Source organism: Plutella xylostella, chromosome 12 (assembly GCF_932276165.1).
Source record: "Plutella xylostella chromosome 12, ilPluXylo3.1, whole genome shotgun sequence".
In the NCBI taxonomy this organism is placed as follows: Eukaryota; Metazoa; Arthropoda; class Insecta; order Lepidoptera; family Plutellidae; genus Plutella; species Plutella xylostella.
The window spans coordinates 6,396,823-6,411,413 of record NC_063992.1 but is presented as its reverse complement, the minus strand read 5'-3'; the positions used below and the strand labels follow the sequence as shown (position 1 = coordinate 6,411,413).

At 36.0% G+C, this 14,591-nt stretch overlaps 3 protein-coding genes and 2 long non-coding RNA genes across 6 annotated transcripts in view; 1 reads left to right on the top strand and 4 right to left on the bottom strand.

The window, feature by feature from the left end:
* The window catches only part of LOC105383286 (microtubule-associated protein futsch), a 67,208-nt gene extending 55,128 nt beyond the window's left edge, over nucleotides 1–12,080 (bottom strand). The window contains exon 1 of one of the 2 annotated variants that reach the window (XM_048624560.1): nucleotides 11,952–12,080. In XM_048624560.1, the coding sequence (XP_048480517.1) occupies nucleotides 11,952–12,002 (51 nt within the window). In that variant the 5' untranslated portion in view covers nucleotides 12,003–12,080. Of the gene's footprint in view, nucleotides 1–3,064; nucleotides 3,368–11,951 lie in introns of those variants that run through there. The other variant, XM_048624561.1, reaches the window with a different exon arrangement.
* Nucleotides 6,942–7,220, bottom strand: LOC125489266. Its single transcript, XR_007266846.1, has 2 exons — nucleotides 7,096–7,220; nucleotides 6,942–6,972 (listed from the first exon to the last, which is right to left on the bottom strand). It is a non-coding gene; the product is annotated as an uncharacterized LOC125489266 (long non-coding RNA).
* On the bottom strand, nucleotides 8,388–9,548 carry LOC125489269. Its single transcript, XR_007266849.1, has 2 exons — nucleotides 9,004–9,548; nucleotides 8,388–8,825 (listed from the first exon to the last, which is right to left on the bottom strand). It is a non-coding gene; the product is annotated as an uncharacterized LOC125489269 (long non-coding RNA).
* Nucleotides 9,620–10,967, top strand: LOC105383253 (post-GPI attachment to proteins factor 2). The gene is made up of 3 exons (XM_011553286.3): nucleotides 9,620–10,081; nucleotides 10,174–10,392; nucleotides 10,490–10,967. The coding sequence occupies exons 1-3, from the start codon at nucleotides 9,670–9,672 to the stop codon at nucleotides 10,615–10,617; spliced, it is 759 nt and encodes a 252-aa protein (XP_011551588.3). The 5' UTR covers nucleotides 9,620–9,669; the 3' UTR covers nucleotides 10,618–10,967.
* On the bottom strand, nucleotides 11,627–13,967 carry LOC105383252 (L-2-hydroxyglutarate dehydrogenase, mitochondrial). The gene is made up of 4 exons (XM_011553285.3): nucleotides 13,806–13,967; nucleotides 12,817–13,695; nucleotides 12,474–12,694; nucleotides 11,627–12,146 (listed from the first exon to the last, which is right to left on the bottom strand). Exons 1-4 carry the CDS (start codon nucleotides 13,853–13,855, stop codon nucleotides 11,986–11,988), a joined length of 1,311 nt encoding a protein of 436 aa, XP_011551587.3. The 5' UTR covers nucleotides 13,856–13,967; the 3' UTR covers nucleotides 11,627–11,985.
* Between the last annotated feature and the right edge of the window lie 624 nt (nucleotides 13,968–14,591).

Sequence of the window (14,591 nt, the reverse complement as noted above, 5' to 3'; positions counted from 1 at the left end):
TTGTAGATGACAATCTGATTGGCAAGGGTCTACTTTTGCCTGTCCAGATTAGCCCTGTTTGTTGTTTGTAATGATTAATGTCCCTGTAAATCTATGATACGATGCCATTACATCGCAAGAAACCAGCAGTTACACTACAGTAACATTGTTCTCCTTCAGTTAACCTAAATTGATGTGTTTATAATGCAGAGCGGGCCGACTGACACACTTCATGCTCACAAACTAACAACTGAAACGATGTTTTGTGAATGTGATGTAAAGAATGGTGCCCTATTTTTACCCGACTGTCCAGAAGAAGGGTATTTATTTTTACTATGAAGGACGAATTATATTTTGTAACTCAGTCATAGAAAATGTTACTACTTATACCTGCATAGTACCTCGGTTGTAGCAAAAGTTACGGAGAGACACCACCGTTGTATTTCAAAAGTAATATCCGACTATACTACTATTATAAACGTGAATGTTTGTAAGTACCTATAGATGGGTGGATGTTTGATATTCTTTCACGGGATACCGGCTGGCCCAGTTTTTAACAAATTTGACATGAAGTGCCCTGGATTTACCTACGATACTTTTCGTCCATCCCGGAATTGCCGCGGGAAAGTGGGAATGCTTGCAGTAGGTAGGAGGTACCTAATAAATTACGTTCAAGTAATACAGTAATTAGGCGTCGGTACTCCGTACCAAAAATAAGCAATATCAATATTTAATTGCCATCATAATAGCCACATGGTCGGTTATTGTCAATACGAGTGTAGTGTAGTATTAAGTACTTACTTAAAATAACTTAACATTCCAAGATTTGTGTAATTTGTATCTTGTACATGTCGAAGCTTCCTTCTTCACTTTCTACTTTACCTACCTACCTATGTACCTGCTACGAGTGTTGAATATGGAAGTACCCAATGCTCATCTTAACGGAGCTACAAACACCTCAGTATCGTATTGTTTACTAATGTCTGCACAACTAGTTCACACCTCTTGTTTGCACTAGATAAGACGAAATTTAGGTTTTGATAAATTAATAATAGGAATAGTAAATTATATACCTAGTCGCATATATCTCTCCTTATGAGATTTTTTGGAAAATCGGAGTAGAATTATTTTTAGTCTTTAGTTTTTTTTGTCGTTACGTTAGTAAACTAAACTAAGTATAACTAGTAAGTATCACATGCTATTTTAAGCCCCGGGAAACCGTGAATCTAACTTCGCGGTTGGTATAAGATAATTATATACCTACCTATCAAAAGAATGATAAAAATATACACCTATTGACAGTTACTTTATTACAATATCCATAGGAAGCATACAATACCCTACTGTTTTATAGCGCAATTATAAATATTTACATCTAAATCTCTAACATCGCGTGCGACCGGCGGTTGATCCGGTAATAGCAATATGTATTGAGTTTACAACACTTTTTCTTTGCAAAATGCCAGTGTATTGGTTACTAAAACCACTGTTTCGTGATATGAAATTGAAAGCTAGCTTGATGTACATAATGGAATGGCTATGTAGGGTACCTAGTTTATAAGGTTATCTACCGGCATAAGGCGGACACAGTCTTTAGTCACGAAAAATAATATTTAAGCGGCATAAGATCAGAAAAATCCGTTCAGCTGTTGTTTTAGCAACTGGAGTGGCATTGTCAATGGCGCCAACCTAATCATCCATAATATTTGGAAGCAGATGTGCCGATGACTTATATCAATATCTTATCTAATCGTACCGTGGCTTCAAGCTGAATTCTTATACAACTGAGTAGGTAAGGTGGAAATCATTCAAGTCATCTTGAAAATGATGATCGGCCGTGAACTGTGTAAAGTAAACGAAGATGCCCTCTGGAGCCGTGATGTCACCGCGGCGTGGTCCCACTTGCTGTTACAATCTACGCACTTCATTATTATGAGAAACGTCTAATATTTGAACAACTATACGACTGAAGGTTATATAGCTATTCTTTAAGAATAATACAGTCGATTAAACAAATTCTTGCGGAATTTCGTTATAGATATAATAATTTGTACAAGGACTTAGGTAAGTGAGTTTTGCACACTATGTGATTTAGAATATGAATGAAATATTAGTACCAGTGACTTGGCAGCGGTAGTAGGTAACAGTGGTAAGTATAAAGGTTTAAAACTATGGGTATAATTATATTACCATGACTTTTTCAAAATAACGATTAACTACATGCTCTATTTTCATATGAGTAGGTATAGTTACTCTTATCGTGATAACATGAATTGCGTTTTTTATGACACCCATTTACAGGTTTAAAGAGACTGCCTAGTTTAGGGTCAGGTGCCCTTGTATGAGATAACTCCACAATTTAGTCAATGATCTGAATGATCATGTACCTACCTACCTATTAACTATAATCATTGTTATATATTCTACGCTTTTATAATAAGTCGGTTAAAAACCGCAACTAGCTAGGCCTACGGTCTATGGTATTAAAAGGGTGTTAATTACCTCACTTGTATAGCTAAGCTAGTTGCATAAGTAAGTTATAGGACTGTGGTGTCGTCTTTCAGTATCGATGTAGGATCTACATAGTAGGCGGGTGGGGTAAGTATACCTATGGTAGATACTACATTAATTAGTGCCTATGAAGAACTAGAGCGCACTTTAGTGCTTTCATTGGTTTAGAAACAATGGGATTCCTATATACCTAGCTACGCCCTTACCCTATAACATGTTTTTGTGAGTATTGGTTTACGAACCTAAAGGTAGGCACTGATTGTTATTTTTATAAACTATTGAAAACCTATCTAAATCTGGTAGGTAAGTATGAAGGTAAACCATGTATACAGTGAAAAATACCAATAAACGCAGTAACATTGTAAGTAAGTATGTAACAATATCATTATGTTTAAACCTATCTTAAATCTACCCCAAATAGGCACCCATTTAAAATGGGATTATTTTAGAAACAAAACACTCACTAAAATCAAACTATCAGTTAAAAAACAGTTAATTTCAAAATCAATTAACCATTGTTAACGACTATTGCCGTAACTTCGATAACTACACTGAAAGAACCATGAAAACTTACCTTAGACATGTCGCTGTGATTTGTATCCTACTCGCACTATTCCACCACTGCTCTAAACCAGGCTAGGTATTCCAAGCACTTAACTGTCCATTGTAAATTATTGTAATTTTAATCGTTTGTTAACGCGTACATCTGTAGTTACAGAGAATGGAAATGATGTGTATGTCGCATGATAGCACCTCGGGCGGCGGACGCGCGATCAATACTGGCGGCGGATTTCTGCTGCTTGTTGGTAGATAGGTGAAGCAAAATGTGCGGACTTGAGCCACGCTTGCGCGCGCAACTCCCCTCTACCCGGCGACCGACTGACGACTGCTAATAACAGCACAAAGTACACCGGTGGTTTCCTTTTAAGCACTCGGACACTTCACTACGCGGAGCAAGCATTGGCGACTCGATTGTTATAGGATAGTTTGTGTTATTGAAACCCTTGTTGAATGACAGCGTGCATGTGGCCCTTAATTCAGTGACTTCCACATAAATATTCTATGCACGATGCGCAGTAAGACGCTTATCGTCATCTAAAGTTAACTATCTGTCTAATTATGCTATTAAGCTCAAATTAAAAACGACTACGGCCAGTGAGTCCGGCGGTTGGTTAAATTACATTAAGAACTAGGCCTATAGGTAACTTGTGATGATGTGGAAGATGGTGAGATCCTACCTACTGTACCTATATGTAGGTACATATAGTATCAGCCTATCAGGTTACCAAGAAAGATGACTGGGTACCTAACATTACAGTTTGCAATTGCTATAACGTAGTATTTTTTGTTGCTTTGTGGCAGTTACAGGCGAGGTAATACATATTAATTATATGGTAGAGTTTAATATATGGTGTGGATTAATGAACCCGAAAACCGAAACATAAAACTAAATGGGCTAGGTAGGTCTCGTAGTTACTAGTTAACCCTAGTTAGCCTGAGAATGACTTTTTTTTCTGGCGGTACAAGGGCGTACCTAAGTACTTAGGCATTGTAGTATAATTAATTGCTGGTAATGATGTCCTGTATCGGAGCGGGTAAGCGCCCGCTGCTCACTCCAGACATGCGGGTTCGAATCCCAGCGGCACTGACATGTATAACAATGAGTTCTTTTAACTTGAGTACAATGTATACCATCGCTCTTACGGTGAAGGAAAACATCGTGAGGAAACCTGCATATCTAGATCTAGCACATCTAGATAATGTGAACCCACCAACCCGCAGTGGACCAGCGTGGTGGGAAATATTCCAAGCTTAGGAAGGCAGTTTAGACCTTGGGGACATGCACAAAGGTTCCACTCGAGAGAGCCAGGTGCAGGTACTTACACCCCCGAAGAATAGATGTCCTGTACCTGTATCACCCTGTCAAATTTGGACCATGACTTACAGGGCGACCCTGTATAATAGAGCCAGTAGGAAGCACGAATATCAATTCTATGTTTGATTTGATCGCTTTTTATCATATTTGTATAAACTAGTTATTACTGAACATGCACTGTACTGCTAAGGAGCATAAATTTTCATCGTGAACGTGGAGTAAAATTCATCAAGTAATTTTGTATGAAAATATGAACAACTCCCCTGGCGGTCGGTAGCTGAACTAAAATTTTCCTACAAAATTCAACGAGTAATGTTACTTCACGTTCACAATGAAAATTAATGCTACGGGCTAAATATGTGGGGATCTCATACACGGCCATCCGACCCCAAGCTAGGCAGAACCTGTGTTATGGGTGTCGGACAGCTGATATATCTACACAAATACATAGACAGATAGATACTAAATATAAATATCAACACCCAAGACCCGAGAACAAATATCTGTCTTTAAACAAATATCTGCCCCAGCAGGGAATCGAACGCGGGACCTTCGGCATAGCAGTCAGGGCCACTAACCACTACGCCATTCGACCGTCGAATCAAACTATGTATAAAACGATTCTAGCTCCCCTAACGGTCAGTAGCGAGGCTAAATACCTATCTCATACGTTTGACGATCCGTGTGAAACTGTTTGTGCTCCCGCAACTCAGAATAATAATAGCCTAGCGCTTGATTATTGTCACGGAAGTAATAAGTCAAAAAAACCCGCATTGGAAGTGCATTGCTCATTGGAATAAGGTTATTCCATGGAAGTAATAAGTATACTTTATTACTTCCATCTTCCATGGGTTATTCTTTTCATATTTTTTTTGAGTAGACAAGATGTTGCTTGTTTTCGAGAGCAAAAAAATAGCGTGAAGACGAGGTTGCTTGGCCATAAGAAAATTAACACAGACCAAATTTTTGCTATACGCTGATCACAGAGCCCTTAGCACGAACTTTCGTCGAGGACGTGAAGTAAATCTGACACGATGAATTTTGTAGGGAAATATGAACAGCGCCCCTGGCGGGCAGTAGCAGAACTAAAATCGGCAGCAGGAACTTTTCGTCGTGTAGTAACGTGTATGGTAACGTGAAGTATTTTGCGATTTGTATAGGAAATGGTAGCATGAATTTGATTTTGACATATCGTATCGTGAGTTTACTCGAAGATTTTCTCACTGCCAATTATTCAGTGACAACTATTTAAAATGGAAGTTAGAGCATTTATTTCTTTTGGTTTTCGTATTTTTTATTCATTACTAATATGCTACGACCACGTAGATACCCTACTAAACTAAACTAGTATTTATTACACGCAGCAAGAGACGTAGATGAGGAGGGTAGCCCAGAGGCAAAATTTACAAAAATTCATGGGAAATGTAGGGTTGTGATGTGTGTGATTGAAAATCGACGGCGCTGTTTGGAGCAAGACCAGTATACAACTGTTCAGTGTGCAAAATCTATTAAGTACAGCGTGCCGTATGTTGCATTACGTGGCCCTCGATTTTGGCGTGTCTGACCGTGATGACGTGGTGATTGAAGCTCGTGATGAATACCTACTAGACTGGAAGTGCCGAGAATCCATCGTGACGGATGAGATCCATGGCATCCATGGCACCAATAGCAGTAAGAAGTAGCAACACAGTACACAAACACCTATACTTACTCACGTTTTGCTTTGTAAGCTATAATTCGTAAAATTCTAATGTACCTAACTGTAGTTATGTGTAATTGTATTAATAAATACCATTATTGCTACTGTCTAGATGTGTTTGAACTCTACCCTCTCTAGAATAGTTAAGGACAGTTAGTTATTGACTATAAACTTTAGTGCCAATTTCTCCATAGTCGGTTATCTAACTGACAGGGATTGATTTATTAATTATAAGTTATATCCATATAAAATTCACGAAAGATGTGTCAAAAATCAACCACTACTCCCTGGTTATGCTCAAAGCGACTACGGAGAAATTGGCACTTAACTAAAGGTTATAAGTCTCTTGGTAGGCAGGATTATAGACTTCATTAATGATAAATCATCAACTTTCTGGGCCCACTTACTAATGGGTATAAAGTTCTGGATAAATGAAATTACCACAAAATAAATAAAATATTTACATTCTGTTTAACAGTTTTTTATTCTTTATTTTACAAAAAAACATATTTATCTTTGTAGGTAGTATCATGTAACATTTGCAAACATCAGCATAGTATAACAAAATGTATGATTTATCTTTTCTCCTAAATGTATTCTTCACCAAGCAATCAAAATGCACACTTATAATTTATGCCTTCACGGGGGTGCACTTGCAGGCGGTGGCCTGGTCCGTGATGCTGGGTACAGGATATGCTGGTATAGCTGGATTGGGCTGGCTCTTCGTACCAGGCACATGTTCCATGCTGATTCTATATCTCATCACATCAATTATACATATAGCATTCACCGGCAGCTTTCAATCTGACATATCCATTTTAGGGCTTAACCATCAACCATTCACTGTGCCCCCTTAGGCAATTTGGGAGCATTTTCTCTTTGTATTATTCTTATAATCACTCCATACCTGCAAAACAAATGATAATTGCATCATTAAGAATAAGAATATAACTACTAACTATTTCAAAGAAACATGAGTACTGCCGATGCTTTATCTCAAGGTAACTAGTTAATGCTTTTTAAAGAGTACCTAGGTATTAGGAAATCATTGAGAGACGAGGGGATAATCTGTCATGACAACCTTTTATGTTTAATGTTTAATGTTATGTTTCATGTTTAATTTTCTCCTTTGCTTATCACTCCTTGTCCCGTCCCGTCGCTATTGAGTTTGGCTAGTTCCTTCCACTTATTAAGGTACCACTGGCGACCTCTCCATCCGTGGGCCTTGGCGTTGGTATCCGTAGGCAAATATCACTGCGTTGAATTCAATAAAACAATAAACAAATTTAACAAATAATTATGAAAGCCGACCGTGTCAGTGTCAATAGATTGATAATTTGACAGATGACAGATGACAAATGTCAAAAAAAAAAGTTAGGATGAGCGTTCAAATCATAGTTATCATCCATAGACAATTGTTAAAGTGCGTTTATAAGGAATCGCTGCTTACTTTGAAATTATTATGAAGGTTTTGAACTTAACAATCTCAGTGTGGTACAACCTTATTTTAACTCTGGTAACGTTGTAACGACCGGCACACGACGAAGGCTTATGCTGCCATTTCAATACGTTCAAAGTTAACGTGTAGTAATGAAATACGGAAACGATGAAATGTTCGTGCTAAGGGTACAGAGCCCTTAGCACGAACTTTCGTCGAGGACGTGAAGTAAATCTGACACGATGAATTTTGTAGGGAAATATGAACAGCGCCCCTGGCGGGCAGTAGCAGAACTAAAATCGGCAGCAGGAACTTTTCGTCGTGTAGTAACGTGTATGGTAACGTGAAGTATTTTGCGGTTTGTATAGGAAATGGTAGCATGAATTTGATTTTGACATATCGTATCGTGAGTTTACTCGAAGATTTTCTCACTGCAAATTATTCAGTGACAACTATTTAAAATGGAAGTTAGAGCATTTATTTCTTTTGGTTTTCTTATTTTTTATTCATTACCAATATGCTACGACCACGTAGATACCCTACTAAACTAAACTAGTATTTATTACACGCAGCAAGACACGTAGATGAGGAGGGTAGCCCAGAGGCAAAATTTACAAAAATTCATGGGAAATGTGGGGTTGTGATGTGTGTGATTGAAAATCGATGGCGCTGTTTGGAGCAAGACCATTATACAACTGTTCAGTGTGCAAAATCTATTAAGTACAGCGTAAAAGTAATAAGTAAAAGTAAAGGTAATAAGTCTCTTGGTAGGCAGGATTAATAGACTTCATTAATGATAAATCATCAACTTTCTGGGCCCACTTACTAATGGGTATAAAGTTCTGGATAAATGAAATTACCACAAAATAAATAAAATATTTACATTCTGTTTAACAGTTTTTTATTCTTTATTTTACAAAAAAACATATTTATCTTAGTAGGTAGTATCATGTAACATTTGCAAACATCAGCATAGTATAACAAAATGTATGATTTATCTTTTCTCCTAAATGTATTCTTCACCGAGCAATCAAAATGCACACTTATAATTTATGCCTTCACGGGGGTGCACTTGCAGGCGGTGGCCTGGTCCGTGATGCTAGGTACAGGATACGCTGGTATAGCTGGATTGGGCTGGCTCCTCGTACCAGGCACATGTTCCATGCTGATTCTATATCTCATCACATAAATTATATAGCATTCACCAGCAGCTTTCAATCTGACATATCCATTTTAGGGCTGAACCATCAACCATTCACTGTGACCCCTTAGGCAATTTGGGAGCATTTTCTCTTTGTATTATTCTTATAATCACTCCATACCTGCAAAACAAATGATAATTGCATCATTACGAATAAGAATATAACTACTAACTATTTCAAAGAAACATGAGTACTGCCGATGCTTTATCTCAAGGTTACTAGTTAATGCTTTTTAAAGAGTACCTAGGTACCTATTAGGAAATCATTGAGAGACGAGGGGATAATCTGTCATGACAACCTTTTATGTTTAATGGTATGTTTCATGTTTAATTTTCTCCTTTGCTTATCACTCCTTGTCCCGTCCCTTCGCTATTGAGCTTGGCTAGTTCCTTCCACTTATTAAGGCACCACTGGCGACCTCTCCATCCGTGGGCCTTGGCGTTGGTATCCGTAGGCAAATATCACTGCGTTGAATTCAATAAAACAATAAACAAATTTAACAAATAAAATAATTATGAAAGCCGACCTGTCAGTGTCAATAGATTGATAATTTGACAGATGACAGATGACAAATGTCAAAAAAAAAGTTAGGATGTGCGTTCAAATCATAGTTATCATCCATAGACAATTGTTAAAGTGCGTTTATAAGGAATCGCTGCTTACTTTGAAATTATTATGAAGGTTTTGAACTTAACAATCTCAGTGTGGTACAACCTTATTTTAACTCTGGTAACGTTGTAACGACCGGCACACGACGAAGGCTTATGCTGCCATTTCAATACGTTCAAAGTTAACGTGTAGTAATGAAATACGGAAACGATGAAATGTTCGTGCTAAGGGTACAGATGATTTTAGCTAGGACGTCTGCCATCATCTGCCAACTGTCAGTGTCACATTAATATTTTTGTTGCTGAGTTTTGTTGTTGTTTTCCATTAGATTTAGGACTTTTACTAATTATTATAAATGTATTTACCCTTACATAATGCGCATGGACGGAAATACTTCATTAGGATACCAGTTTCAAAATTGTGCCTGTTTACAGTGTCTCTGCCGCTGTTTGCATTCATAACATGTGTTCTAATGACTATGTATAAAGATTTTGAAAGTGCCAACAAAACCCACTGTAATGTGCCTAATATCTTTCCATCTATATCTGCGTCAATTGGTAATTATGAACCTCAGAGTTCAATCTGGAGGACTGCCATTTATATCCATGCTCCACTTAGATTTTTCATTATATATCTTCGATGGAACCATTATAGAAATGTGATATACAATGATTACGCTGGAGTAGTAAATTTTGCCGTATTATTGAACTTTATAGAAAATTTGGCACTTGTAGGTTTAACACATTGGACATCATCACTAAATTATCGTAAGTTATACTTACTCTGAAAAATATAACCTGTACTGATGTACTTACTTGTTAATAACCCATAGTTTTCTACATATGATATTTTGTTTCAGCTTATCATGAGTTATGCTTCAAAACATTCATTGGTACATCAATATTTTACATGTTTTTCACATGTATGTTATTCTCCAAGTGCCGTCAGAGACCAAATACAACCAGAACTGAATTGTACTCACTTAAAATAAAATGGAGAATGTTTTTCTTAAATGTTGGTTCATTCACCTTTGCTGCTTTCTTCTTCTTGAGACATAACAGTCTTTGTGAGCCTTATGGTAAGTGTCAGTGTTTTACATGCCATTTATAAGTAAAGGTAAGTACATTTACTTATCAATTAGTTAAACTAATCAATATGTTTCATATTTTTTTCAGTTTACTCCATGTTTGGATTCTCTGAGTACATAGTTGTAGTAAGCAACATAATGTACCACATGACAACATATTATGATCTTCCCTGTCAGAGTATATTGTTTAGTAAAAGAGGATTAACCATTGACTGAACATATTTAAAACTTATCAATTATTTATACCTAGTTAAATTATGTTATATGTACATAGGTACTTACATATAAGTAGCTAACATTGAACAAGTTATTATAAGAGGAACCTGAATAATAAGACTTCTTAGTACATAAAATTCATTCCATAATTATGTAAGTATTATGTGATTTAAGTGAGACTATTTACCTGTTTTTTATATTTCTCTTCTATTAATGCTTATAATAAATGCACTCAGTGCTCAATGTTTCCGTAAATATTATTATCCAAATGCAAAATGTATAGTTCATTGCTAAAAATTAAATGTTGTGTCTCAAGAATCTAAATCCATATTTATAATTAAATAATGAAATATTTTAGTTTAACAAACTTATAATGTTATATTATATCTTTATAAAAAATAAAATTGCCTTTTTTATGTCAACAAATATAATAATATATTCTCATTTCAAATATAATATTATTATGATTTGCATTAGCATAATTTACTGGAATGTTTTTTTCAACAGAGATTCCTTATTATTTTTGAAATAATGCATATTAAATTGGAAAAAGACTAATCTAATCCACTTCCAGTAATTATAATAACTCCTCTATAACAAATTACAATAAACAATATGTAGTACTTACACAATTTATATATTAATCTTATAATTAATTTACACAATACACTGTTCAATAAAAGTATGAGTATGTAAATACATAATTATAAAAAATTTACATAATATTTGATGTAATGCATTCTGTGAACGCCGATATTAAATATTATATTATAAATTCGATTTCATTTTTCTTTGAATATTACCTATAAGATATTATAGGAGTATAGCACCAGCAGTTACTATAACCTAGGTAAAAACATCATGATTTATGACTTTAATGAGTTATATCATGACTACTATGCTCCTAACTTATAATTAATGAAAGATCTATGTCAAGATTTTTAGATAGTGTAAAAATGCAGAAGCAAACTGAAATTACTTATATCAAGATAGGTAAATTAGTCTCAAGTAATTTATTGCATTTGTAATAGTTTACCTAACTGTCAGTACATTTTATAAATAAATTAAATAAATATCATGTTGCCACTTGCCATACTAGCGTGATCTGACTTTTCATGATAAAAAACCATTCCAGTTTAATGGCGCTGTCAAACAAAATTGTAAAATGACTATATGCCTGTTTCTTATAGATAAATAATAAATAAAAAAATATTTCCTGTAACATACAAATGCAAAACTTTCTTGAAACTATTACCTAGACTAGACCTATACTCTATACGTTTGTGACTTACATATAGGTACATAATTAGTATGTAATAGTGTAGTATACCTACCGGGTCATCATGTAAAGCTGGCTGGTCATAGAGTCTATAACCTGAACTCATCCTTCATTTTGTCGGCGATCATCCTCGCGATGGCCAGCGAGGAAGTGGCTCCGGGCGACGGGGCATTCCTGCAGTGAAGCACTCGACTCCCGATAGCACCCGAGGATGGCTTTGAGTCAAACACAAAGTCTTCGATCAGTGTGCCTGAAATGATGTAAGAGAATTTTATGATTATTTGTAACCGAACTTATCAGTAGCCACAGCATCTTAACCGACGATAGTTGCAGCATATATTATGTAGAGGCACTAGGTGGGGGAGAGAGCACCACATCTCTTCCTGTGGCTTAGTCAGCTAGTAATAATAATATAATAAAGTATAATTATCACCATCAAAATACAGGAGAAATTACAAAAATATTAGAAATTTCTATGTTGAGTATGTTGCAATATTTTGGTCTGGGTAGCTTTGGGAGGGATCAGTTAATATATGATACATGTGGTCAAAATGTAAAATACATAATGGATTCTTACCATCTTTTCCCATGGCTTGGGCACGCACCCCTGCTGGTCCCATTTCCACATCAGAAGTTGTTAATTCTTGGATATACTTCTGAACTTGCATGACTTGTAGTGGCATTATTGCAGATCTAATCATTTCCTTTAAACCAAAACCAGCATACTTCATTGCCATTTTGCGAAAACCTGAGAATTCCGCAATTTCTTTTAGCTCCTTCATATTGATGTCTCCCCACCTGAAAAGTATTAACAATAATGTTCGTAACTTCTTAATGATTTTATTGTTCACTTGCAAAGACAATTTTAAGTTTTATAATGTCAGAAACCAAAAAGTTATTGTAAATATTATTTCACTTACCTGTAGCCTTCTTTACAAAATGCCAGGATAGCATTTGGTCCCACTATAATTCTGCCATCAATTCTAGGAGTTAAGTGCACACCAAGGAACGGAAACCTTGGATCAGGGACTGGGTATATGTTAGCCTTCACCAAGTTACTCTTTTCTTTCTTTATGTATAAGTATTCACCCCTGAAGGGAATGATTTTGGGTTCCTCAGGGCAACCTGTCAGCACTGCCACAGTGTCGGAGTGGAGTCCACAGCATGTCAAGACATATTTAGCTTGAACTTGCTTGTCTAAACTGTTACTAATTGTCACAGGATACTCTGCATCATCTTTGGACTCATAAAACTGATTAACATTAAAGTCAAGATGAGTCTTCCCCCCCCTTTCCTCAAAATCTTGCACATATGACTTGGTGACTTCTCCCCAATTCACTATTCCTGTGTGAGGGGACCACAGAGCCTGAATTCCTTTGCTATAAGGTTCAATTTCCTTTAATTCCTTGCCATCCAACAATTTGAGGTCTTGCACTCCATTTTGAATTCCTCTATCATACAAATCTAATAAGCGTGACACCTCTGATTGTTCTGTCGCCACTATCAGTTTGCCACACTTTGAGTATTTAATGCCCTTTTCATCAAAATATGTGTACGCTAGTCTTAGTCCTTCTACACACAGTTTTGCCTTCAAGGAGCCAGGTTTGTAGTAGATGCCAGCGTGGACGACCCCACTGTTGTTGCCGCTCTGGTGGCACGCATAGCCACTTTCTTTTTCTAGTAAACCAATTTTACAAGTGGGGTGTCGTATTTTTAATTCTCTCGCAGAAGCTGCTCCAACTATACCGCCACCTATTACTACCAAATCATATTTTGGAATTTGCGCAACATTATGGTACCTGAAAATAGAAAATTAATGCATGGAGTATTATTTGTATATAGTTGTAGATAAGATTACCGCAAAGTCCACTTATCATATCATAAGCCAGAAAATAAATAAAGTACTAACCTTGCTACAGTATTGAAGTTTTTGTGAGTAATGTTAAACAGTTTATTCATTTTAGACAGAGAAACAGTATATGGCAAATTAAGAGCTACTGAAACAAGAATATTTACAAATAATAATTATTATAATCGCAATCGACGCAAACTAAAATATTGTTTTTGAAAACAATCAAAGATTAAAGTAATAATGAACTTCAACTTTAGTTGGCAATCTGTGTCGGTGTCGGTTTTGCCAACAATTTGTGCCAGTGTCTGTGTTCTGGCTTAGCATGTAGAGAAAGAGAATTAAAAAGTAGAGATGTCTTTAAGACTCATGTAGAGTCGTTATATAAATAATTATATAGGATTGATATTATGTTGTGTTATTTTATAGGTACTTATAAGTAATAATGAAACTAATGAAAACAATCTTGACAGAAGAATAGATTGAGATTGTAGACAAGAGGTAGATAATGACAGCAAATCCCTTCAACTTTGACACTGGTGACTTGCGGTCCATTTCCGCTAGTAGGTATCGTGTTGATGATTTAGGCCTTTATTATTCTGGATTCAAAGGCCATCAAAGAAATCGGTCTTTTATGGGAGTTGCAAGAATTGCAAGATGTACTCATGTACTCTGTCATAAGAGAAACTATGTTTGTCTTAATAAGGTTACAACCATTTACAACTTAGAGTATAAACCATAGAGCGCTTATATCAAGTATGAACTGTAAGCACGAGTGAACAGTGTTTTGTTTAACTGTATAGTTATCCAACACTAAACACCCATAACTATACAAATGGTAACTAT